Below are 25714 nucleotides of genomic sequence, written 5' to 3'. Positions count from 1 at the left end.
ATATACGTTCTTGGCAGATGATCCAGAAGTGGTTTGCCATTGCCTTCTTCTGTGTGTGAATGGAGTAATTGTTGGGATGCCACGGAGGAAAACTCCGTGTTGCCTAGACCACGGCCTTGCCCAACACAAGTTATAAATTCGGGCACCGCCGGGAATCGAACCCGAGACCCCAGGATTACAAGGCCAGCGTTCTAACCGCTAGACCACCGTGGCACCACCTGTTCTTGTACTCTGACCAAAAAACTGAATTTATAAAAGACGAGTCCTCGTTGGACTTGCGAACGACACGTGACTGTTCCGACTAGCTAGGCCTAGTTCCTATGGTATTGTAGGCCAAAGTAGGCCAAGGCCTATAGGTCTAGTGTTATTACATTGGGATTTTTAAGCTATTACTACTATTGCTACAGGTTACAAACGGTGATTTGACACGTTTAATAGCCGGAAGGAAGGAAACGGGAAAGGTGGAGTTGTTCGTCGTGTTAAGTCCTAATTAGGAACATGAAGACGTATGGTGGAGTCAAAGTATAGCTCCACGCATTCTTAATCTCGGTATGTTGGATGGAGTTTGGGTTTGTCAGTTACATTTACCCCCGAGGAAAGATCTTTCGGTTCACATCGGATAGGAAACTGGGTGAGCCGGTTATGGCCTGTAGATTCACAACTCCACTGAGCCTCATGTTAAAGTTTTATGAAATTATAGACTGTGTGTTCTTTTCCCAGAATTCTCTACGCACGTACATTTTTTTTTCAGATCCATAGTTCAGCCAGCTTATTCGATATTATAAATAATTCACAGTATCAGTTTTGTGTTTGAAGTGTTCGTGACTTTGGTTTACACAGAAGTCACGACTCACAAATGAAATAAATGCTGAAAAAACTGGAATTTCTGTTGGATAAAGTAGACCTATTTGGATTATCGTACTATCGAGGGAAACAATACAAAGCACCTGAAAAATTTATGATATTAACTTCGAATTAACTTAGAATTTATTCTTTACAAGCCATTGTTTAAAGTGAGCGATCTGATAAACCAGATATTTACATAATATTTCAACCTGTTTACACACATTTCTTTCATCTTTGTAATAAAATATAAATTCGCTTTGGAAGTATCGTGGTATTCAAAGTTGTTCCAAGTATAAACAAATTTAATTTTTGACAGAATTACTTATTGGTCTAGCTTCAACATAAGTTCTACGCTGTTTGAACCGTTATATTATAAAGCAAAATTTAACATTTAAAAGTAAACTCCATGCATTTGTTACAATTCGTATTCCGAACTGTAAGCCCCAGGAAACTTAACCCGAAATTAGCTTAAATTTCTACAGGAACATAGCGACTTGAACGCCAGTTAAAATAATTTTGGGCGACGTGGTCAGTGATATGGAAATAGACTGCCCTTTTGTAGGCTGGTCTAGGCAACACGGAGTTTTCCTCCGGGGGCTTCCCCGGTTTCTCCGTGGCATCCCAACAATTACTCCATTCACACACAGAAGAAGTCAATGGCAAACCACTTCTGGATCATCTGCCAAGAACGTATATGAACAGGTCCCAGTCCGAGAAAAGGATGGAAGGATCCTGTTCATATGGACCTGTCGTCAGACAGAACACTAAATAAATAATATAGGCCTGCATATTGATTCCGGTTCGTCACCCTTGAAATTTCCATGTGTGTAAATTTTTAGACAAATTCCCCGATATTCATTTACTACCAATTTCATTTTTACAGCCAGGGAATCTAATTATTTGTCTATGACAACGCAAAAAAGTACGAGTCCATCTGTCCACAGGACAGCGTTTATTTTCGGATTCTTTTTCCCTGAATAAAATGTCTTGAAGCTGACACTTGTATTCAAATCAAACAGTGATGCATAGACCTGGGACTTCGCCCGTGGACAAAGTAGCTCGAAACTGAGTAGAAAGGAAGTTATGAAATGCGCTAATCTGCGAACGCTTCGCGTGATTCACTAAGAAAGAATAATACCACGTGATCGCATTCATTATAATCCCTCCCACCCCCCCCCACTGTCCTTCAGCTGTTACCTTGCATGCTTATAATATGTAGTTAGAGAAGATGTTGCATATGAAAAATTGAACCAAGTACTGAAATCATAATGCAATGTTTTACGTATACAAAGCCCTATCGCGTGTAATGTTGCTCATATCGATTTGTCCTCGTAAGTCTTTTCTAAAGAATAGCCCTATCATGTCGTAATGTATGTATCTAGGCACGCATAACGTTTTGCTGTGGAATGAGCAGTTAATTTAGACACAGCCAACAGGCCTCGAAACACAGCATTTGCTGCACATCTGTTTGAGAGAACGTTCAGCACGACTAGGCTTAATAGAGAGCTCCTTCTTGATCCTTACCAATTCATCGTTCATCAGTCATACTAGCCTTTGACACTGCAGGTCTGTAACCCCTGCGCCTTTAAATATATTAATATATTATTCATATTTTATTCTTCTTTTAGTGCATTTTTAAAATAGGTCTATAATGCTACGTAACCGCCACGGTGGTCTAGCGGTTAGAACGCTGGCCTTGTAAGCCTGGAGTCCCGGGTTCAATTCCCGGTGGTGTTCAAATTTATAACTTGTGTTGGGCAAGGCCGTGGTCTAGGCAACACGGAGTTTTCCTCCGTGGCATCCCAACAATTACTCCATTCACACACAGAAGAAGGCAATGGCAAACCACTTCTGGATCATCTGCCAAGAACGTATATGAACAGGTCCCAGTCCGAGAAAAGGATGGAAGGATCCTGTTCATATGGACCTGTCGTCAGACAGAACACTACAAAATAAAATGCTACGTAATAGTACCATAGGCTTACAGTAGGCTATAATGTTTAAAATCGATTAAAAGTATTCCAGGAAGGCCTACACGTAATTTCCGACTGAAATATATTTTGTGTTCCTCGGCGTACCGTGTGCGTGACAGGAATGATATTTAGGGGTTGTTATTTTATGGCCCGGGACGGTTCTTTTTGTAAACAGTTTAAAAAGGAAGAAAATGCAAATGGTTGGTAAATGTTAATTTAAGGAAAGGCCGCGGTTACTGGACGGGAAACATATGGATTGAGCCCACATGTTTTTTGGAAAAATGTTGGAAGAAAATTTGCCTACTTTGGTCGTATGCATGACTTAATGAGATTGAAGATCGTGTATCCTTTTAAGGGGAACCGTGAAGTGGGTACAAATACTGTAGGCCAACCCAACACGTACTTCCAACGTGCACTCGCGATATGAAGACACGTTATTCTAGCACGTATTATCTTCCACAGAATTGGCTAGCTGTAGAGTCAGCAAATTACATTCCGTTTTTAATCAAGAGAAACAATTTTGTTTATAATAAATAATAGGGTACCGGTTTAGATTTTGAAATTCCTTTTGTTCATCTTAGTCAGTGTGTCGACCTTGCAGAACATGTTCGATTAACGTGTTTCTTGTTTACATTAAAATTGTACTGTCCACGAATTAGCAGTTTTTTGACAAAATCTTTGCAGAGGGTATTTTTCTGTAGGCCTATGTCTACACATCCTCTGCCATCTATCGGATATTTCTTAAACTTTGGAAAAGACAGCCACGCTTCTTATGGACATATTTTGAACCAAGAACGGACTTACGAAAAGACCTGACTTATATGATATATCCATGCCTTAAAATTTAAAAATTATTCATTTACATTTTTCAGAAGTAATCATTAAAGAATCAGGAATTATGAAATGCAGCTATTTCTATTGGACAGTAGCCTATAATCTCGGTAAACGTCATTCTGTTGGCCCGGGGGCTTCACGATGTTCTTTTGTTAGCGTTTGATGGTCTCCGGACTGCTTCTACGCGGCCAGTGCGTGTCCCAGTGTCATCACGAAACTCCAATCGATTTATGTATGATAATGCTGTATTTATTCATAAATATATAAGTGATTTAGATCTAGAAACTGCCCTTGAGTATGTAGATGCGAACAGGACACAGTTTTACATATGAAAGTACGGAGTACGTTGACATACGAAAAAGAAAGAAAATTACAAACGAAATAACTAATTCTGACAGGACTGCGGGCTAATAAAAAATGAGACTGCAGACTGCCTGCCCAGCGCAAGCCAAGGACTCGAAAACCTGGCCATTTCGTGTAGGCTGTATAAACAAACGTTTGACTTTGAGCATTTATCTCAACTGGTTCTTAAAATGTGGGCCTGTTTATGATCTCTTGACGTGAGTCTTTCTGAAAGTTCCAAGCTTAATTAGCACTTAATAAAGTTTTTTTTTAATTGGGACTGAATTAAGAAACCGAAAAACATTGCCTTCCACTTACATTTTTAATCTACAGTTATTTCGAATAACTTTACAATGAGTCCCGTGTGCCTGTGGACCGTGTAAGATATTGATTGTAATTCGGAATTTTGCTTACGCCGATATTTCCAAATATTCTGACGTCACTTTATGTTTCGATGAATGAACATTTCCACTTTCGGTATTGTGGAACATTTACTGTTCTGTCACGTTGGTACAGAGATCTAATTTCAGGAATAAAATTAAATTACTATATATAAAATCACCACAATAAGTAACGGTTTATGTTTTCAGTATAATGGGGCCAAAAATATAGTAGGCCGACTGGATGCCGAAACGTCTGGTAAATAAATAAAGTAATCTCAATAAATCTAATATGTGGGCGTTTTAATTAGGCTAGTCTATAAACGTTTTATAAATAGAACTGTGTGAATAGGATTATAGACTAATTTTTCCATTTATAACGCAGTGTGATACGCGATTAGAAGGTAAAGTGCCGTTAAGTTCTGACAGTCCTAGTGCAGATCGGACGCTTCACGCGAAGTGCCATTGTTCCCGGAGCAGAGGCGGGGTCGTTGTCTCGAAAGTTGCAAACCACGAAGCGTAACATTATTTCCGTCTCGTTCCCTCGCTGCTTTGAATATTTAAAGAAATCTGTGAAGTTGATAAAGTGAAGCAAGAGAAGCTAATTACACGCTGGCATTATGATGTGAAATGGTCGCAGGGATTGGCCCCCTCTACGTTAACTACTTCATGAAATTAGCATATCATCTCATCTGCCGCCATCTCTGTTGCCTTATTTTCTCGATCGTAGCAAAGACACGAAGTCCTTAGTTCAGAAAAATTTGAAGGCTTTGCCATAGATTCGTTTATTTGCGTTCATAGCGTTAATAAAACCTTTGTTTCCATGGCAACTATGAATTTAGAACTCACAGTGTGAAGCTTGCGTTTGTAATACGAGTTGAAATGTGGATTACAATTCTAATAGGTCTATTTGCGATTTCATATACCGTAATGGATTTGGTGTTCATTTGGTGTGTAAAAAACTCAAGTCGCGTTGTTTCAAAGCCTATACAGAGTCGGAAATGATATTTTCTTGTATTTTATTAGACGAAATTTTATCGCCATAGTGACCTTGTTAGCCAGGTTACAACTTTGGTAAGCGACAAATAAAATGCAATCTGTCCCACTTTCGTTCTGGTTTGTTGGTGGTTTCAGGCCCTGTCCATCGTCTGGTGTCTATTATTATTAGTGTTCTGTCTGACGACAGGTCCATATGAACAGGATCCTTCCATCCTTTTCTCGGACTGGGACCTGTTCATATACGTTCTTGGCAGATAATCCAGAAGTGGTTTGCCATTGCCTTCTTCTGTGTGTGAATGGAGTAATTGTTGGGATGCCACGGAGGAAAACTCCGTGTTGCCTAGACCACGGCCTTGCCCAACACAAGTTATAAATTCGGGCACCGCCGGGAATCGAACCCGAGACCCCAGGATTACAAGGCCAGCGTTCTAACCGCTAGACCACCGTAGCGGTCGCCTGGTGTTATGGGACAGAATAGGGACAAGATCCAAGAACCCTAAAATCCAGGTTGTGTTACACCATCGTCAAAATCCTTCAGAACGAATCTTACTTTCGTTGTTAAGTGGCGCTTCATAGGCTAGAACACAGCAGAATCGATCAGATAAAATGCATTCCAGCAAACTAGATCCGGCAAGTACGTCAAATAAGAATGTTAAAACGTCATCGCAGAGATCATATACGAATATACGAAAGCCTGACACTCCGTTGTTTTTGTTTGTATAACTCAGATAGACACGCCATTACTGAAAGCGTCACGTGGTCTACAGTCGGCACTCAGGCGTGAGAAATACATTCTGTGGCCTGTCACTCACTACATACAGCTCTCTTGTTTACGAAAACCGCTGTGGTTGCCATGGAGATTTTATAGAGTGGTTTGAACACAGTGGCCCTGTTCAGTTCTATTGTCTCGGAAATAGACGTATTGTGGCACTCTGGGGCGATCATAGCTTTTAATCAGCCCAGTGAATAGCCTATCCAGGTTATATTGGCTGTTGTAACCAACGTACTTTGACCTTCTATGACTCAGAATTTGTACAGAGATAATGAACATTGTCAGACACTCTGTGTGAATTCGTAGGCGTAGGTCAAATGCAGAATCAGTCCATCAACTGAGGATAGTACAGAAATGCACGGCTGACGTAAGACAAGAAAAAGGCTCTTTGATAGGTTTACTGGGGATATTGGGAACGACCCGTTCTTTAAGTGCCTGAGAACCGCGGTTCCCAACTTTTCGTTGGCTCGATCTATAGACATTCGGTAGGACTCCTTGGACGAGGGATCGGCCCGTCGCAAGGCCTCTACCTGTACACAGGACAGCACAACACAGAAAAACTCGGACAAACATCCGTGGCTTGAGTGGGATTCGAAACCACGGTCCCAGCGACCAAGCGCCACTGATAGGTTTACTGACTGATTAACTACACAGAAAGTTATTTCTTGGAAAAAGTATAAGTCCTAGTTGATAAGATGGTCTCTAAGATACACTTTAATATTATCTTCCCATCTACTCATAGGTCTCATGAGTGCTCTCTCTTTTCTTCAGGTTTCTGGTGCTAAACGTCTGAACACATTTATAATTTTAATCCTGTTTGATCGTGACAATCCATCCATCTGTCCTTAATTTAATTACTGACACTTCATCATTTAGGCAAAGATCACAATTCTGAGGCTTCTTATTGTAGTCGTGCAATGGTATAAATTTTGCTATTACTTTCCGTTTCTTATGTCTAAATATTTTCAATTTCTGTCGAAATGTGTCATTGTATTAAAGTTTTAGAACAGTGGAACCGAACTACTATAGGCCTATTTCAAAAGATTGCTTAGAAACTGAGAAGTTCAAATTTCTTTTTTGTTGGTTTCATCTCCACATTACTTTTTTGACGGAAGCAATTGAAGAATCTCCATTTGTACAGCCCTGGCATAAAAACAAATGAATATAGAACACGTAGTAATATATTTTACTGTAGAGATGGTAGTCTGATGTAAGAATTATGGGTTCATGTAAGCTTGCCTCTGTAATCTTTATTCTTTACAACATCAATTTCTCTCATGATTCATATTGTTAGTTTTGTTGCCATAGTTACAGCAGGAAATGCCACTCAGAAGCCTACGTCCATGATGACAAGTAATGAGTCCTTTTCATTGGAATTATATACGCTTAACCCCAATGAGACATGCGCAATTTTAATAGTCTGTGATCATCAACGACTTGAGTTATTCGTACGAGACACGACGTTTCCACACCATTCTAACTGGAAAACGTCAAGAGATGGACCACTTATGAGGTCCAGTCTTGGACGAAAGAGTAATATTAAAATTCATATTAATTAAATTGTTTGTGGAATGGATTTATGTGACTCGGGATGAGATCCAACACCGGCTTTATGTTAGCATAGTGATGAAATTTCGGGTTCCCTAAAAACGGGAAATATCTTGATAAGATGAGTAATTATTAATGTCCAAGAAAAATTCTGTGGCGTGGCGTGAGACCTGCTGCGTATTTGTGCTCCTTAAATATTTTTTTTTCTTAATTCTCAATCTGCATTTCTGCATTTAATGTTATTGCGAATATTTAGTAACTTTATATTTTGGATTATATTTTAGCGTCATACGTTTTTCAGATGTAATCCCTAATTATTTAAATAGCTCTACACAGTAAACATTGAGCTCTAGTGTATAAATAGTCTTTAACAAAACCGATAAATTGTGTTGAAGGGAGAGGCTGTCGTGGTTACCGTAAGATCAGATAGTCTACAGCGTCTGTAACCAGTGCCATCTGTTGGAACACAACCGTGTTCTTCACTTTATCCGTTCATGCCTATTCCTCGTGACCGGAAGCTAAATGTGACAACATGAACTTGCCCAGTTGATAGATTTATGCGTGATGCACGGCATTTTCCTTGTTACATCTCTACTGCCATTAATTTTTATGGCTTCGATCCAAATAGCCCCATATGACAAAACATTAGTAATCTCAAATTTAACCCTTTGACGTCGTAGCTCGTCTGAATAATATTTAAGAATTCAGTTCTTACCGCAAAGAAAACACAACTGTTTACCATTACAAATATCACGCGGTTAACGCTGATTAAGGAAATAATCTTGTTTACAATGAGAATCTTTCGAAATAAATAAACACAATAGAAGATCTATTGATTGTTGTCACATAATTACCGTTTGTTCTTTGATAGTCTGGTAGACGTTTACCGACGTTTAAGATGTACTTGCTGCCTTCATCATCAGGGAGCCGATTATTTATTGGCCTACAGTAAATGGCATGCAAATCCATGTGTCAGTACTGCGGTTTAGACCTAAAGGCCCACTGAAACTATCATAGAGCCCCAAACCTTCGATCTCGAAGGCTCGGACCTACGTGACTTCGTCATGCGTTGGGGTGGGGTTCTGTGGGGTCTGCGCAACAAAGCTTTATTCAACCCCAGCGTCTCGAAGTACCGTGACTTAGGTTCACATGTCTGTCACGTTTTCCCACACCTGCATTTCCTCGCAACCTGTATGCCTACTTATTATCCCTACTTAATACGTGTTCGTTGAACATATTACTCAAATTTCTGCCAGTGAGAAGTTAAGATCGAAAATAATGGAAGACACTTAATTGCGCATCAATTACAATAATTCGTGTAATTATTTATAGACTAACAGTTGTTCATAATTATAATAATTTTCGGCATCGGAATTCTGTCTTCAAATATCAACAAATTTGTAAACTCAAGTCTAGTTTAAATTCGTAGCAGATGATTAAATTCTTGTCTGGTTGTGTCTAGCACTGTTCATATTGTTCGTACTAACGAATTCCTGGGTTTCCATCAGGAACGATGGCCCGATTTTAAAAAAAAATTGTTTCATTACTCAATAACTTTGTGACAAAACTATGTCATATTAGAGTTATGTGTGACATTGTCCCTTGTCGGTCGTCTATTTGGCCCATACGATTTTTAAACACTTCATTTCGTCGGCTATTATCGTAATCTACATTCACACAGCAAAACAAAACCTGTCAGAATAATGACATCATATCACCTAAAGACTGCAATAACTCAGATTCCGAATCGTTGAGTATATTAAATTAGTTACACGTTAGACAATGGACGGTGTTTAAAATACTTGTGGTGTTATAAATCGACCATTTTAGAAAACTCTAACAAAATGTTCTAAAATACTTCTCACGAGCGTTAATCACATTGCCAACACGCGTGGAATGGCTTTGAGGTCCATCCGCTGTTTCAACCATCAGTGATTACATTACCGCATAATTTACTTGAGGTTAAGACGACTGGAGAACGAAACTGACCACTCACCCTCCCCCTTGAGTACGGAGCTGAATTCGGCATACATCGTAAGATTACAGTCACTTTTACTTTCCTGTAAACTGTACAGAAATATGAAAGTCGCTAATGAACTAACTTTCCTTGCAAACTTAAAGTCTGTTGGAAATTATTGCCAGCCTGGCCTAATGGGTTACAGAGTAATTTTAATGGTAATTACACTTAGAGAACAGTGAGGTTTTGTTAGTTAACTGTTATTAAAATAGGAATGTGGCCACAAACAATTGTAGAAATATCGTTAACAGAGATTATAGAAAATAGTAATCGAGGGTATTAAAATTATTATATGTATTGAGTATTTACAAGCAAAGGGATAAACTGTAATTATATGTCTTTGTAATTGTTGGATCGGCCACTTGCAGGTGTTTCTGTCGGCTGTACTTAAAAAAAAAATACAAGGCGTGAACCACTCCAAGATCCGGCTAGATCTGTTTTCGAGAAATAAACTTTTTCTGTTCAACGCAGTTGTTATAACATGCACCCGCTAGACGCAGTGCTTTTGTGAGTTGAACGCTCTCATTTCTGCCTGTAATGCAATTAGCCTCATCTCGTGCAAAACTTTCAGCGCGTTGATCACAAAATGTAGCTTACTGCTGTAATAACTTTCGAAATAAAATTTCTTTTACGTGACGTCACATAGGAAGGTTGAAGCTGCAGGTAAATGAATTGGTCTCGTCGTCCACTCACATCACACATCTGAGGGAAGCACACGGTGCAGCCCGCGTCTTCCACGGGCTCATTTAACTAAACCAATTTCATATTAAGGTTACAAATGAAGGAAGTGAACTAATGTCTAAACCGAAAATTTTTTTCTTCAGCAAAAATTATTAATACAAAACGAATTAATCATTAAGAAATATGAAATAAACGCGCAATGCGAACATTATAGGGATCCACGTGTTTCATTTCAGAAACTATGGCTACTGAATAAATTTCGATTACATTTGGCATTTAACAGCCTACAGTGAAAAATAAAGATGGATAGAAAAACGAATAGAAACTTGGGTTATATACGCCTTGGTGTATTACTGTAGGTAAAATTTTACTTGAAGATTTCCGTCTTCTGGGTTCTTGCGCTGTGTAGTCTGGTCGATGTTAACCAACGTTTCAGAGGTCATACTGCCTCCGTCATCAGGGCGATCGCCCTGATGACGGAGGCAGTATGACCTCTGAAACGTTGGTTAACATCGACCAGACTACACAGCGCAACAACCCAGAAGACAGAAATCTTCATACTCACCGCCCTGATGACGGAGGCAGTATGACCTCTGAAACGTTGGTTAACATCGACCAGACTACACAGCGCAACAACCCAGAAGACAGAAATCTTCATACTCACCGCCCTGATGACGGAGGCAGTATGACCTCTGAAACGTTGGTTAACATCGACCAGACTACACAGCGCAACAACCCAGAAGACAGAAATCTTCATACTCACCGCCCTGATGACGGAGGCAGTATGACCTCTGAAACGTTGGTTAACATCGACCAGACTACACAGCGCAACAACCCAGAAGACAGAAATCTTCATACTCACCGCCCTGATGACGGAGGCAGTATGACCTCTGAAACGTTGGTTAACATCGACCAGACTACACAGCGCAACAACCCAGAAGACAGAAATCTTCATACTCACCGCCCTGATGACGGAGGCAGTATGACCTCTGAAACGTTGGTTAACATCGACCAGACTACACAGCGCAACAACCCAGAAGACAGAAATCTTCATACTCACCGCTGTGAGAACCTCAAGTCTTACAAAGTTTACTTACTGGAATCCATGTGGAAATGTCTTGTCAGGTGATGGCCACACTGGAATTTAAACAGAATTGATATATTAGTGCACATACCATTATGTCACCATCTCATTAATTTAACATGAGACTGTTCATTTTTGTATTTTTCATCTGCCTAGTTAATTTTCACTTTTATTTATTATTTACACATCAATAATTAGGTCTAACCTACCAAAAGTAAATTGCACCGTGTAATTAAGCAACTACATAGAGGAGAGTTACGCTAATAGTCGCTCAGCTGTTAAAAGAATTCCATATCTTTTATTAACAAGAACCTGCCACCGTCCCTATCATAAGCCGGTGTACACGCTTGTGACCTTGCGTTTATTAATATCCATTTTAGTATTATCTTTCATGTTCTTCGCACGTACCTAGTGAGAGACAAGCTTCATACGACATAAACAGGAATCTAAGGTAGAGAATATTCAGGTTTTCAAAGATGAAAGGTTGTGGAGGAGAGGGGGAGTGTTTAATTAAAATTAATCTGCTTCGTGAATATAATTTTTATATTAGTTTCGTCCTCAGCGTGCTCCTGATATTCTTACACTCATTTCGAGAATATAAATGGTCCCTAATTTTATTATTATTATTATTATTATTGGTAGTAGTAGTAGTAGTAGCAGTATCGTATCATTTCTAAAATATTACACTTTTCATACAATTTATACGTTCTTATCATTGTCAGATGATTTACGACTTTTGGCTTAAGTTCCTACACTTTACTTAGAGTCTAGTGTGCAGTCCTACTTCACTGTAAGACGGGCTTATAAGCAGCTTCTGATAGTCCATGAATCACCTGTCTCGCTTGCCTTGACTCCTGATATAAACGCAGTTTCGTAGCAATGATCAGAACCAATTAATCTGAGAACAGTAGAGTACGTCTCGAAAGTGTAACAATTTGGAAATGACACTCGACAAAATACATTTATTTTATTTTGTACTGAGGCGTTATGGTTGTTCGGTTCCTTGGCCCATGTAGCCTAATTAACTGATCCTCTTATGATCATGCTAACTGAAAAAAATTAACGTGTTGATGTGCTGTTTTCCAAGAAAGCCCCTGCTTTTATAATTTAAATTTCATTACCGTGTTCACAAAAGCCAGCCACTGGACTTGACTGACAGCTTCTCAAGAGTAACTGCACTGAGCTGGTTTCTCCGACTTACTTCTGTGTAGCTCTGAAAGATCAGTCAGTTTTCTCCTTGTTATGGCCCTAATTGCAGTGGATATACACAGTTGTACAAAAACGAGCCCAATACGCGAGGGAGGCAGGTGAAATTCTTTACAATGATCTACAGATTTCTCCCCCCCCCCTTCCCCTAGAGTTGAAAAGCATATGCTTCTCTAGACGGCTTCTCTTCTTGCATCTTCTGTAGCCCCATAATCATGTAATTGCTATTGGGTGTACACGGCGTGTAATTTAGTTGGTTGTAGCTTGTTATTAATTATCCCTGAATGCGGTTAATTTCATAATTACAACTCTTGATTCCCAAGCAAAGCTCAGTATTACCGTTTCGTGATATTGGACGCTAATTAAAAGCGTACCTCATAGTCTCGAGTGTCGATCTCAGTACCTTAAATCACAGTAATCCTAAGATTAGACTAAGTTGTACTATGCATGTAGACGGATCTTTTATTGATGGAGATGTATCCCTTCAGGCATTGAACACTCAGCTGTGCAGGGTAAGACATTATTTGTGTATCATCACATAATGACATAAAGGGGTCCGAACCCCGGACGTCAGGAACATGTAGGTGTCTGTCTCTTCTGTCAGATATTTTTGGATTATTTCTGGTGTAAGAATGAACAGAATTTGGGGCGCGGGGAGATAAAAAGGGAAGCTGATTGAGAAGGTTAGGCCTTCGGTCTGGAGCGGGTTACCTGTTTATACAACTCAGTGAACAAAGCAGTGTCAAACTCCCAGTCACACAGATGTTGTACCTTCTACAAAAGAACATTAATTATAAAACATGGTAGGCCATGTTGCGGTAACCAGGACACCACAGGACACTTTGTTTCATTAGCGATGCCCATTGTTTAGCCAACAAATGTCACTCGCACAACGAGCCACAGTGCAGCACCTAATTATTATCATTCCGTTTACCAGCTGAATACCAACCTGTAATTCTCATATCTGTCTTTAAATGTGGGCAGGGCTTGTCTCGGTCCCCATGATGGCCACGTTCGTTCCAGTACGCGTAGTAATTTCCTCTGACCATATTTTTCTTCTACATAAAGCAAATGTTATTGTGACATTTTACAATGTCTGGCCCTACCACATCATACGCGTATTGACAGGCTTTGTCTGGAAGGATACGCAGTGAATTCATGTCTTGTGGTTCCTGATCCTTGGACATTTTGAGGCTCTACCATATAATCTTTGCTCGGGCAAATCACTATTACAGCAGAGGCTCAAGGTCCGGTTGACGTACCTGAGCAGCTTGCTTCAGACTGCAGTCGCTCACAGTCAAATGAAATTATTCTAACAAAATGTGGAAGACACGTTTATTCTTTGCATGACATTGGCAGGGAAATTAAACACTGGTGAGATGGGAGGTCCAGGTAGCATGCACGGGGAATCCTCAAAGATAAAGACTACTTGAGTGAGTGTAGGCCTAGATGGTAAGATAATATTAAAATATATCTTGGAGAGGTAGAATATGAAGTTGTGGACTGGTTTTAGTAGATTCAGAATAGGGAAGGTTACTTGGCGGATTATGTGAACGTTGTGATGAATCTTCTCCGGAAATGTAGTTTATATGGACGTTTTAGCTCTAAAATAATTTTAGTTGAATTTCTGTGAGAGTTCAACTTTTTCCAAATAACAAAAAAACATTTGTCTCTGGATTGTTTAAAATTTTAAGCATTTTAAAAGTAGGGTATCTTTTTATTGTTTAACAATAAGTCAGAGCCCTACTTTATAATTGTTCAGTTCTTACCTTATACTTTAAAATTTCAGAGTTTAATAATATGATTATAAAATTAGAAAAAACTATACAGGCTTAACATTGTAAGAGTTAGTTAAACGAAAGTAATAGTCCGATGTAATGGCGAGGTCACGTCTAATACTCTGTCTACTAGGATGCTTCATCCCCGCAACGAATGAAGACATTTATATAAAATTTGATGTATGGGATTTGCGTTGTTAGATGAATTTAAGTATGGCTCTACCGATGTAATACGTATAACACATTGGCCTAGAATATTCTGCTCCTTGTTGCCTTCACAGTTCTGACAAATCAAAATTACTTCACTTTGGGTTATCTGAAAAATGTGCGTACGTTACCAGCTGTTGCTTTTCCTAGCCACTCAGTTCATCTTTGTCCCTGCAGGAAATGAGAACGCCACTGAACAAGAAGAACGAAGCGTGTTTTGTTTCAGACATCTGTATCTTCTTAATAAGCTAATATGAAACGCTGCTGGTTGATCGCGTATCAGATGTACAATTTTACGCAAGTCATATCCAGTTGAAAATTTAATATACTGATAAGATCTCTTATTGTTTATAAATATAAATTAACTTTTATTTAAACGTAAGTATTGAATTACACGATTCTTGCTTTAGGTCTGCGTTTCATCTGGAATAATCACATTATTAAATAAATCTTATCTGCTTTAATTTGTTTTAAGAATCAGGATACATAGCCTATATGATGTATTTCTCTATTTTAATGTCATAGTTTATGTAAAGTATGTGCTAGATTTATATTTTAACTTGTAATTTTATCCTGATCTAAAAACTACGACAAAAAAGTGATTATATAAAAATAAAGATATCTGAAATTCTATTCTGTACATGTGATGATAGAGTGAGATTTCTAGACAAGCAGCAAAAGTAGCTTATGAGAGAAATTAATCGTTTTAAACAGAATAATAACACAGAAGATATAATTAATAATAATAATAGAAAAAGAATCTGCAATGTATTAGATGGTTTTCCTGTCCGTGCGTTACACTGCTCCTCAATATTCCTATTTCTAATCGAGCCACACTCATGTTTTATGATGATAAAAGTGGATTGATCTCCTTCAAAGAACGGAAAAAAAACCTCAGACTACAATAAAACAAACACCGAAACTGATCAGAGATTTAGGAAGACCTGTAAATAGATGAGAAGATTATAAAATTTGGACGCCACTACAAGTTAAGAGACTTGATTTTTGGCGCTGAAGACATATGAAGAAGGAACATGTTTACGATGTTCTTCAGTCAGCCGAAACACATATCGGCATTGCAGGCTATCTAAGAGGTCCACAATCCTTTCAGTTTTTGTTTCATTACTCACGTTATCGTCTGCTCTTTCCTCACAGACAGCGACAGGTGTAGTTTTGCCATCGAAAAATTTGTGTTATTTTTAAAAAAAAAAACCAACTTATTTTATAAGTTGATATAATTGCGTCATATTGTGAATTAAAATTTAATTATTCGTGTTTTTTTCCCCGTCTAATCATAATTGTATATAAATAAAATTATACATAAGATATTAAAATATCATTTACATATTTTGTACAACTTTTTACTACATGTTTCGATTACATTGAACCATCTTCAGGTGTAAAGTTAAAAGTTAAAAGTTTTTGTTTATAAGATTATAATTTTAACTTTTAACTTTACACCTGAAGATGGCTCAATGTAACCGAAACATGTAGTAAAAAGTTGTACCAAATATATAAATGATATTTTAATATCTTATGTATAATTTTATTTATATACAATTGTGATTAGACGGAAAAAAACACGAATAATCAACTTATTTTAATCACATAGAAGCCTATCCTAAGTCTGTGCTCTGTAGCCTATAGTATATTGACTTGGCTGAATTTAATATTGGTATTGTCTTGATTATTACGCAGTAAACGTTTAATATTTCTTATTTAAATTCTCTTATTCACTGTTCCTAAGCTAGTGAATTGTGACATCAGTAGGGTTTATGTGTGTAAGAAATTCTGAATTTAAACGTTTTACATACTGGTATGTACCGACAGTTAATTTTAGTAAGGGAATTATTTGGTTGATGCGGTAGGTTCTACTTAGACCATAACAGAGATAACAAGATTGTTCGTCATCCGGTAAGTGGCAGTTTGTGAAGGGAGTCAAACTCGCGGAAAAAGTAAAAGTCAGCTTTACCACCGATCTGGCCCTGTGCACGAGGGCGTCTAATCTACTTTATGTTAATCTCGTAAACTCTCCATCACAGCAGGTAGTTTCGTATGCAAATATGTTCCGTGTTCGCCATATCTTACGTGCGCAGCGCCAGGAAAGTGCCCTCTTTATTTCCTCCAAAAATCCATTAAGCTCGCAGATAAAAAGCCGTTATTATACGTGTTTCAAAGCGTGCGGATTTACATTCATTCCCTGGATATAATGCCTTTTTATTTCTTGCTTAGCCATTCTTAAATGGTAAATCCAGACAGAAAAGAAGACGCTGTATTATGCTGTTAAGTAATATTTCCGCGTGGTTACCAACTCTTCCACAGACAGGAAGCTCACATATTTTTTCGTCCTGAAATATCAAAGATCAGTTCTTTTGTTTCGTAACTCTGTAATGACTGTTAATGCTGATTTGAAATGTCGGATTTGAAATCGGAGGTAACACGGAATATAAGGAAGCCTTCTTTATTCGATAACGTCATAATAAAATAAGGTGAAAGTCTTGGGAAACCTCGGGATTAATTTCACTAACACATAAACATTCCAAGAAACGCTTACAGAATTTTGGCGGGGAGAACTCTTGGAAATCCAATGAGAAACTCACAGAAGAATATTATATTAAAATGGATTCTAAGGAAATAAGATATTTTGATCTGAATGGATTAAACTTTGAGAAACAAAATTATTTTTTTGGATACACGGGCCCAGAACTGATTTGCTCGGAACGGAGAATTAAAGAATGTACGATCACGTTGAAGACGAGTAACGAGATGGGAGGAAGATGACAGGCCTTACGAAAGATGAGAAGACCTAAATAATATTGCACTGAAGAAGGCAGTTCTTTGTAGCTGTGTTTGCATTAGGCTGTATAAGAGACGGAGTTAAGTAGGTCACTGGAAGTTCTCTACACTCTACCTCCCTACTTTCCAATCCATCATCCAGTATGTGACATTAACGTTTTCAATTTTCAAAACAGGACGTGGCGACTTTAAAACAAAGAACATAAGAACAGAAATTACATTTCATATTCAATTTGTTTATCATAGTTCTGTTTTAACAGTAAACGTTCTAAAAAAATGAAGTGTGATCTGTAGGCGTAGCTTTTAGAGAACAATAAATTACATTATTTGTAAAATAATCTTAAAATGGTAACACATGCGATATCACGAGCATTGCATGTAACATAATTTAAAAACCAGAGTGTCCTTTCTCCCAGTTTCAATAACGGCGAATATTCTATGTAAATCAAAGTGTTAATGAACCTTATTGTAAATGGGTTGGAGGTTTGAAAGCACGTAAGATTGGTTATCGTACAAGGTAAATTACTCAAATGCAAATGAGATGAGAATGGCTACTGCCATGCGCACGATATGACCCCCAGTATATTGGTCACGTATGGGCAGGCAACAAGCAATCGGAAAACTGCGCAACTAGCCGCGACTGGACGCGTTAACGACACTCCAGGAGGGCGGGAGGGAGTTCCGTGACACGGGAGAAACCATCATGGCGGAACATTACTGCCTGCCATTTTATTTCGTCGTGTACAGGAACATTTATCATCCCGGTAATTCAGAGCAAAAATTAGTCAGTTCTGTGTATAAATTTTTCAACAGAAGCTGTCCAGGTTATGTAAAGTCAACCTAAACCGAGATTAAGTAATCATTACTACTGGCACTCATATTTTTTGGGAAAAAATAAAATCTAGATAGCCTTCCGTTTAGAAGTTTAGAAGTTTAATAAAAGTGTGACATTTATTAGACGCAATGTAAGAAGTGACATTCCGTCTTAGTTTCGCGGATGTGAGCGGAAAGTTCCCGAAACAAAGTAAAATATTTCTATGTTTAAGTAAATACGAAACAGCAAAATCATGTTAAAAAATAGCCCATAATAATTCAGTTTGTATGTGCTATAGATATGGGTTATCAACAAGATATTTGGTGTCATTTTTTTTTATTTTCGACACTTACAATACGAGTTATCAGTCGATTTAATCGTTCTGGTTTTACAGGTGTTGAATACGTAAAAATAAAAAAAATAGGTTATGTCATTTATGAAAACTCAATGATGTGTACATATCTTAGATCGGAACATTTTGTTATGTGTATCGATAAAAATCAGTTGTAAAAAACAGACGACGTACTTTAGACAGATGTTTCTTTTGACGACCGACTTATATCAAAGCATATAATTAACATATCCTTACCGTATGTTATTTACTTCTAGCATATCGATTTTATGGATCAATTTACCGACTTCAGCTTTTTATAATCTATGACTCATGGCATCTTGATTTCGTTGTTTTTTGGAGTTTTTACCCGCATGTGGAAGGGAGGAACAGAGAGGTTATGGAATGGAAAAGAGTCCATATTTTCCGGAAATTTAAATGTTATTTGCTTGTAGCTTGTGGCCACCTGTCCTAGGAGCAGGTGAGGAATAGTTTTTGTGACTAATCAATTGAACATAGCACAATGTGGTCCATACACGGAGCAACAGCTGAAAGAATCTGAACGCTACGTGTGTGGCTGATAGCCTACTTATGTGGATTTCTTGCTACGGTCCTCTGTCTTGTAGTCTAATCCCATCTGCAACAATCTGACAGTCGTTTATCTAACAAGGCAATGTGTATCAGATTTCCTCGCAAAGATTCTAGATTTCTGAATGTTGAGAATTATGAATTTTTCGCATTCGTTATGAGATACAAATAATAGACTCTTTATAATCTTTATAGCCTATTAACTTAGCAATATTTAAAATAACAAAAGTATTAAATTACGCTTATATCAAGGATTTATATCGATATTAATACTACGTTACGTGTCTAATCATTCTATCCTTCCTATAATAGGGTAGCAGGCCTACCAGTAGGCTGAACGAAAAGTTAATAAAAGATTTTATTGCGGAAAATAACAACGTTAAAGCCATTTCTTTTCAGTGTTAAATCCTTAGATTTCTTCATTCAAATTTTTCGTTATACGAGACGTTATATGATCAGAAAAATCGTGAAATAATTTAAATAGCCCTACGTCAAAAGAGTTCTCAATTGTCTTTGTTTCTACCGCGGTTCGAAGCCACAATTAGGCGTCTCAGTTCATTTTAAGGCACACTTTGAAAATAGACGTTTCGTCGGTTCTTTGTCTGCTTACATAACTCAAGATAAAGTAGGCCTACGTCACATAGGGTTCATGAAATAAAATTGCGTGTGTTGCACGATGTGCTTCAGGAGATACAGACAGGGTTTAGAAATTATGTATTACGATAATGGTCAAAATGGTTGCCCTTCGTATCATATGTGGACATGTCAGTACTGTGGCACGTGGGGATTGTCCCAGGACAAAGTGGATCTCGCCGAGTGACAGCAGACGAAACTGACAACGTGATCAGTTACTTGGCGGTAACACAGCATCCTGCAGTGATCACGAGAATGAACAATTTGAAGAAAAATGGCTGAAAAGATTATAAATGCTTACTAGGCTTTGAACGAAACGCCTTAAAATCACTTAAAAGACCTAATCGTAGATGGAGGGATGAAATAAAAATTAATTTTTGAGTAATCGTGTTGGACGGTGGATTCATCTGAATCAGGAATGGATCCACTGGCGGCCACGGTAATGAACCGTCCAGTTGCATAAAAGACGGGAATTTATTTGGTTAGCTCAGCGACTGCTATCTTCACAAGAATGACTCTGATCATGGAGTTAATTAATTAATCAGAATTAGGTGGTCGTGGCTTTGGCTGAAACAACCCACGACAGTTCCCAAAAACAGAATTAAGGAAACCATGAGACAGAGATAGGTTTTCGCTCGGAAAGAGGTGAAAGTCTTTGTAGGTTCTATTGCAACTGAATGTAAGACACCTGAGTATTTCATGTTCAAGCAATAAGCCTATCACTTATTCATTTGATGCCTTAAGGGCATTAAACTATTCCCATTCTTCGTCCGGGACATTGCTTAATATATTTAGAGCTTGGTAGAAGCTCGGCCATTTAACCCAAAGAAATACGTCTTTTCTTTCTGTCTTTCCGAAACGGACAAAGGGATTAACAAATGAGTGAACAGATCATTGGCTTCGTAAATAAAATAAGAGCTATCGGATAGAAAGTAGATTTGAACTTGCTTAAAATCATATGCCTTTTCAGTATGTAAAGTTGGGTCTACGTTATAACGCGTACTTTTAGCTGTTGCCCTGTGAAATATTACAAAGGTTTGAACTTTCTGTAACTTCCATGTCTCCAGCACACAGAAATATTTATTTACGTGCCTGACCACGCATAGCATGATGGGAATATACGAACAAAGGAAGTCAAATGCATTCGGTAAAGATACAACTCTTCATGATTAAATGAAGTAACTTGCAAAATTGCATTACTTTCGCCAGTTTTGGTTCTCATTTACTGTCATGCAAATTAATCGATTAATTATCCTGTGTTGTTTAAAACGTGTCTGTCCATCCGTCCTTCTGCATAATTATACTTTACAATTTCTGGACGGATGAAATTTGATATGGACGTTATGCCATTGGGTCAACCGAAAATTTGTAGTTTTTTTTAATTTCTTTTTCTCCGCAAGAACCGACTTGGAACATGCTTGAAAATAACTTCTATCCACTGGTCGTTTTTTGCTTTCAAATTGTAATGAGTAGGTCTACTGAATACTAAATAAAGTAATATTAAAACTATAGGAAACTGTCAAAATGTCATTCAGAAATGAAGCTTTCTTTTGATGTTTTAATTTATAAATTACAAGAAGACCAAAAACGCTTAACCTGCCCGTGGTTTCACACTTGAAATATTGAAGAGAGTGTGTTCTCAAACAATGGGAACTGCGTCACAGAAAACGTAATGAAAACTTAACAGTTCTTCTTAGAAAGTTTTACATTTCACTTCACTTCATTCGCATGTCTTATGCAGTAGGCCCTGTATGAATCAATATCTTTTAATGATAGGCCCCCCTGTGTTCCATGCACCGTATACTTTCTTTTTTATTTAAACATTTACAACAGTCGCTGGAAATTACACGGTTTTTAACAAAGACAATTTTAAAGACATATTCGTTGGCAAGCGGACCCTAGAGTAAGACAAATAAAATTTCCCAAGCTTTTAGAACATATAAGAGTTCCATTCATAGAATGTGTTCACGCATTGTCAAAAATGTTTCTCGGTAGGGATTAGTGGTTGTTTACACTTAGTATTTTCTATGTAAAATAAAGATTTTCTGCAGTTATTGAAAAAAATCAGCGGTAGAATAACTTACCTTTTAAATTCTAAAAGTATCTTTTTACTCAACGAGTCTTAGGAAGGTTTCCAAAACTGGGTGGGATTTTGTAAGTTAGTGCTTTACAGTATTATATAACGAGGAATTCTATCAATTATTGTTGAGCAAAGCTGTCAACTGTGGTAACAGAATCGTACGTCTCAACAGCAATAATACCAGAACTCCTAAGAGTCTACCTCTCTAAGATCCATCTTACTATTAAACTTTTATGTAGTCTTTCTGTGTCTTACAAGTGGGCTTGTTTTTGGGGTCTTTTTGCATTAAATCATATGCGCATTCCTCGTCTCCCCCACCATAAAGGAAATTGTGACCAAATATTTAAAAAAAAAAGTCTTTAAGTACGAAGATATTAATACTAGATGCTGTAGTTTGATATCTGCAGTGGATTTTTATGTACGTTGATAGTCATCAATGCCAGTGAAGTATTTCTAAGGAACACATTTTGAGAAATTTGTGCACTCATCTTAATTCTCCGGGACGGCGTAGTTATTTGGCATGTGATCTTTCTGATATGCAAAGGACAGCAGATATTAGCCTACAGAAGGCTCAGGGAAGTAGAATTGGTACTGTCGCTTTACGATAATCAGACATGTTACTCTCGTAGGTCTGCCTGGATATTGTTTGTTATGTAATTCTTTATAAAATATTTATAAACAGAGCATTTCGGTTGCAGTTCAATACGAAAATGGAAAGTTGTAGCTGAGAAGTTGTTCCAGCTGGCACGAAGCGCCCATTTCAACCGATTTACCGGTTTCAATTCCTGTGGAATATTTTAGTAGTTGTGAGTGGTTGCTCAGGAAATAGCCACCCAGTCGTCCATTATTTCAAGATTTGCATGTTGCGTCACGGAAAAGCAGAGTCTGAAAGAAAAGCGATGGTCGACGCCCAGTGGGCTTGTGTGTCCGTTCCCAGACTCGTCGGAGCCTCATGCAAAGCGAGGTTCAGCGCAGATGAGACACTTCAGTCATGTTGACATCTTCGACACGACTTTATATAGGACTATAGACCATTAAATGTGGGGTACCGTACTTAATTTTTTGCGTTGTTGGATGAGAGCAGATCCATCGGAACTTCACAGAATGCGAAGCACTGCTTTCTTCATTCCGGATAATCTGGCGAGAACCTCCGAGGCAGTGGAATTATTACGTAGTTGTTTTACAGATCGAAAATCCGAGTATATGAAGGGATATAAAAACTTCTACGAGGAAAGTAATCGGGTTAGAATATTCTGTCGCGTAAGGAAGGAAGTTATTTTTACGGTGGTATGGAGGAAAATTGACAGGGCCTTAAAGGAAGAGACATTTCACAGATGAGGTTCTGGATTTCAACAGTTATAGACAGAGAGTCTGTACTGTAAGGTGTCAATGATGTTTATATTATTGAATAAAAGTTGACTCTTATAATTCGAGTCTTGAGGAAATGAGGTATTGTATGTACACCGTTACAGTGAGAGAGGTAAGGTAAGGCCTTGTAGTATTCTGTCAGGTTTCTCGGCTTATAGCTCACCGATAGCCTCTTCTACTGTGATCTGTGCACTGTATGACACAATACTGCTTAACGTATGCCTAGGCACCCACTCCCGATAGTAATTATTGCTCAGATACGAACGTCCATGGCTTCTACTTTGTAATTACGTTAAAGAGCTCCATCGAGTGCGGTACAGGGAATGGCTTATATTTTATGGAAAGCTTTTCTTATTCCCCCTTATAACTTGCATGCTTTCCTTTCTGATATCACGAGAACCACATCGCAGTAAGCAAAAGTAGCATCAGTCTGTAATGTGAATATCACTTTGAAATTTACGACTGACTTAATGGCGCTAGGTTGGTAGTCGCTAAGCTGTTGAAGATGTCTCTGCCCGTATTTAACCCGAAGGTTCATTGGAACCCTTCCTCAATCCGCGGCGATGTAACTTTATAAAGACTAAGTAGTTTAACTGCAACTTGATGTTTTAGTGTATGTTTCTGCTCACAGAGGAAATATTTAAATGGGCACGGACCTCGAGGGAAAAAAAAGTTATGTAAAATGTTGTCAATAGTGAAGCTAGATGTCAGAATGTTCTATTTCAGAAATGCTGCTACAATTAAGTAGCTTTAAGATGTATCTGTAATATAGGTAACTTAAAAGTTGAAATTACGTTTCGGCTGTTATGTTTTCACTGTTGTTCCGAGTTTTAACGGATCGGAAAGAAATAAGAAAAAATAGTGAATAAGATAAAGGCAGGAAAAAGAGTAAGAGACGAATACGAAATGAACTATTTCCGTTTGAATTTCAGCGGTGTAATAGGCGTTGGCCTTTATTGTTATATTTTTTCGTACGTCATAAAAGGAATGTAATATAGCTTAATATGCATAAAATAATTAAGAAAATTGTTAAGAACCTAAATTTTTTTACTGAAATTCAAATTTTTAGGTCTCAAGAGAGCGTGTAGGTATATGTTTAAACACTTGTATTTATTACAGGCCTAGAGGCTGCCTAAAACTGAGAATCAGAATACTGAGTCACTAGTTATTAAATAAATTCTTTAAAATAGATATACCTACAGTATCATGCCTTAATTTTCATTTTTTTTATTAAATCTTTGAAGCCGAAGCTCGTCTAAACAATATTTAAACACTCAGTGCGCACCGCAAAGAAAAAACTATAACCATTTCAAAAATTATTGTGTTAACGCTGTTTAAGGAAATAATGGTTGTTAAGTCGGAAAATCATGAGAGATACATGAATGAGCTCTGTGGACAGAACGCAGAATTGTTGAATGATAAAGCAAGTGGGGCTTACTGTAGCTTTAATGGGGCAAATAACGCCACTGCCGTTGCTCAAAAAAGACGGCGATACGCCACAGTCTATTGTCCTTCAACTTAAGCTTGCTGTGCTGACTTTTCAAATCATACCTGTCAATATTAAAATGGCCGGAGCTCTGACATGTAACAAATGGCATTTCCTTTGGAGCTGCCCATCATTCTGTCATTAAAATTGCTGACGCGGGTTTCCCAGGAACGGGTAACATGTGGTACCAGTGTCATATTTTATGTCTGACGTGGTCCAAAATGGGGGAAGACTTCACATTGTTTCGCCTTTTATTCAATATTTATATGGGAGTGCTGAAGAAAATGGAAACACATGTTCTGTGTTAAATAATAAGTACAAATATTTGAAATTTTAGATACTCGTCGATGAAGCAAATTAGATGCTATATGTAGGCTTTTGCGTATTTAGTGTTATGAATATTTCAGAATATAACTATAAATAGGATCCGGAAGATTACTGTGAAAATGTTTATTTGAATTTCTTTTTTAAAAAAAATTACCTGCGTTGAAAATCCACTTGCGTCCTTATGCCGGAAATGAACTGCTAATTTCTAAAGCGAAAATGTGTAGCCTATTCCAGTGGAACACACAACTTTAAAGTGAGTTTGGATATCTCTTGATCCTAATTTCGCTTTACTGAAAACACAAATATTTTGCCTGAAAACTGTTCTCACTACGGATGCACCGTAAATAGGTACTGCATGGTGTCAGAAACAGTAGTTCTTGTATTTCGTTAATAATCGGCGTCTTTAAACAAATTAAGAAGAAGAAAATAAAACATCTGTGTTTGTCTTTAACGAAGTCTGCCAAAAGATATTCTGTTGGACATATGCAGTTGTTGCTCTCAGATGCATTTGCATAGGTAATGTGCACTGAATATAAGGTGAGTAATGGAGGTTTCCTATTGGCTGAGCATTTTGAGTTGAAACAGGAAAAAGGATGGGTTGGTTTTGAGGGGGTGAAACGTTGA

The 25714-nt window shown here is 37.9% G+C and overlaps 1 protein-coding gene and 1 long non-coding RNA gene across 5 annotated transcripts in view; one reads left to right on the top strand and one right to left on the bottom strand.

The window, feature by feature from the left end:
- Nucleotides 1–25714, top strand: part of LOC110832028 (uncharacterized) — a 226817-nt gene that overhangs the window by 124206 nt on the left and 76897 nt on the right. The gene's annotated exons all lie outside the window — the stretch shown is intronic.
- Nucleotides 1–25714, bottom strand: part of LOC110832032 (paired box protein Pax-6) — a 106146-nt gene that overhangs the window by 63932 nt on the left and 16500 nt on the right. For both annotated transcript variants that reach the window (XM_022068649.2, XM_087355554.1), the window contains exon 2: nucleotides 11490–11529. In XM_022068649.2, coding sequence (XP_021924341.2) covers nucleotides 11490–11499 — 10 coding nt within the window. In that variant the 5' untranslated portion in view covers nucleotides 11500–11529. The remainder of the gene's footprint in view (nucleotides 1–11489; nucleotides 11530–25714) is intronic.

Source organism: Zootermopsis nevadensis, unplaced genomic scaffold (assembly GCF_977971745.1).
Source record: "Zootermopsis nevadensis isolate Lab colony 2312 unplaced genomic scaffold, Znev_1.0 Znev_ptg000024l, whole genome shotgun sequence".
NCBI classification, from domain to species: domain Eukaryota; kingdom Metazoa; phylum Arthropoda; class Insecta; order Blattodea; family Termopsidae; genus Zootermopsis; species Zootermopsis nevadensis.
This window is presented reverse-complemented; position numbering and strand designations above follow the sequence as displayed.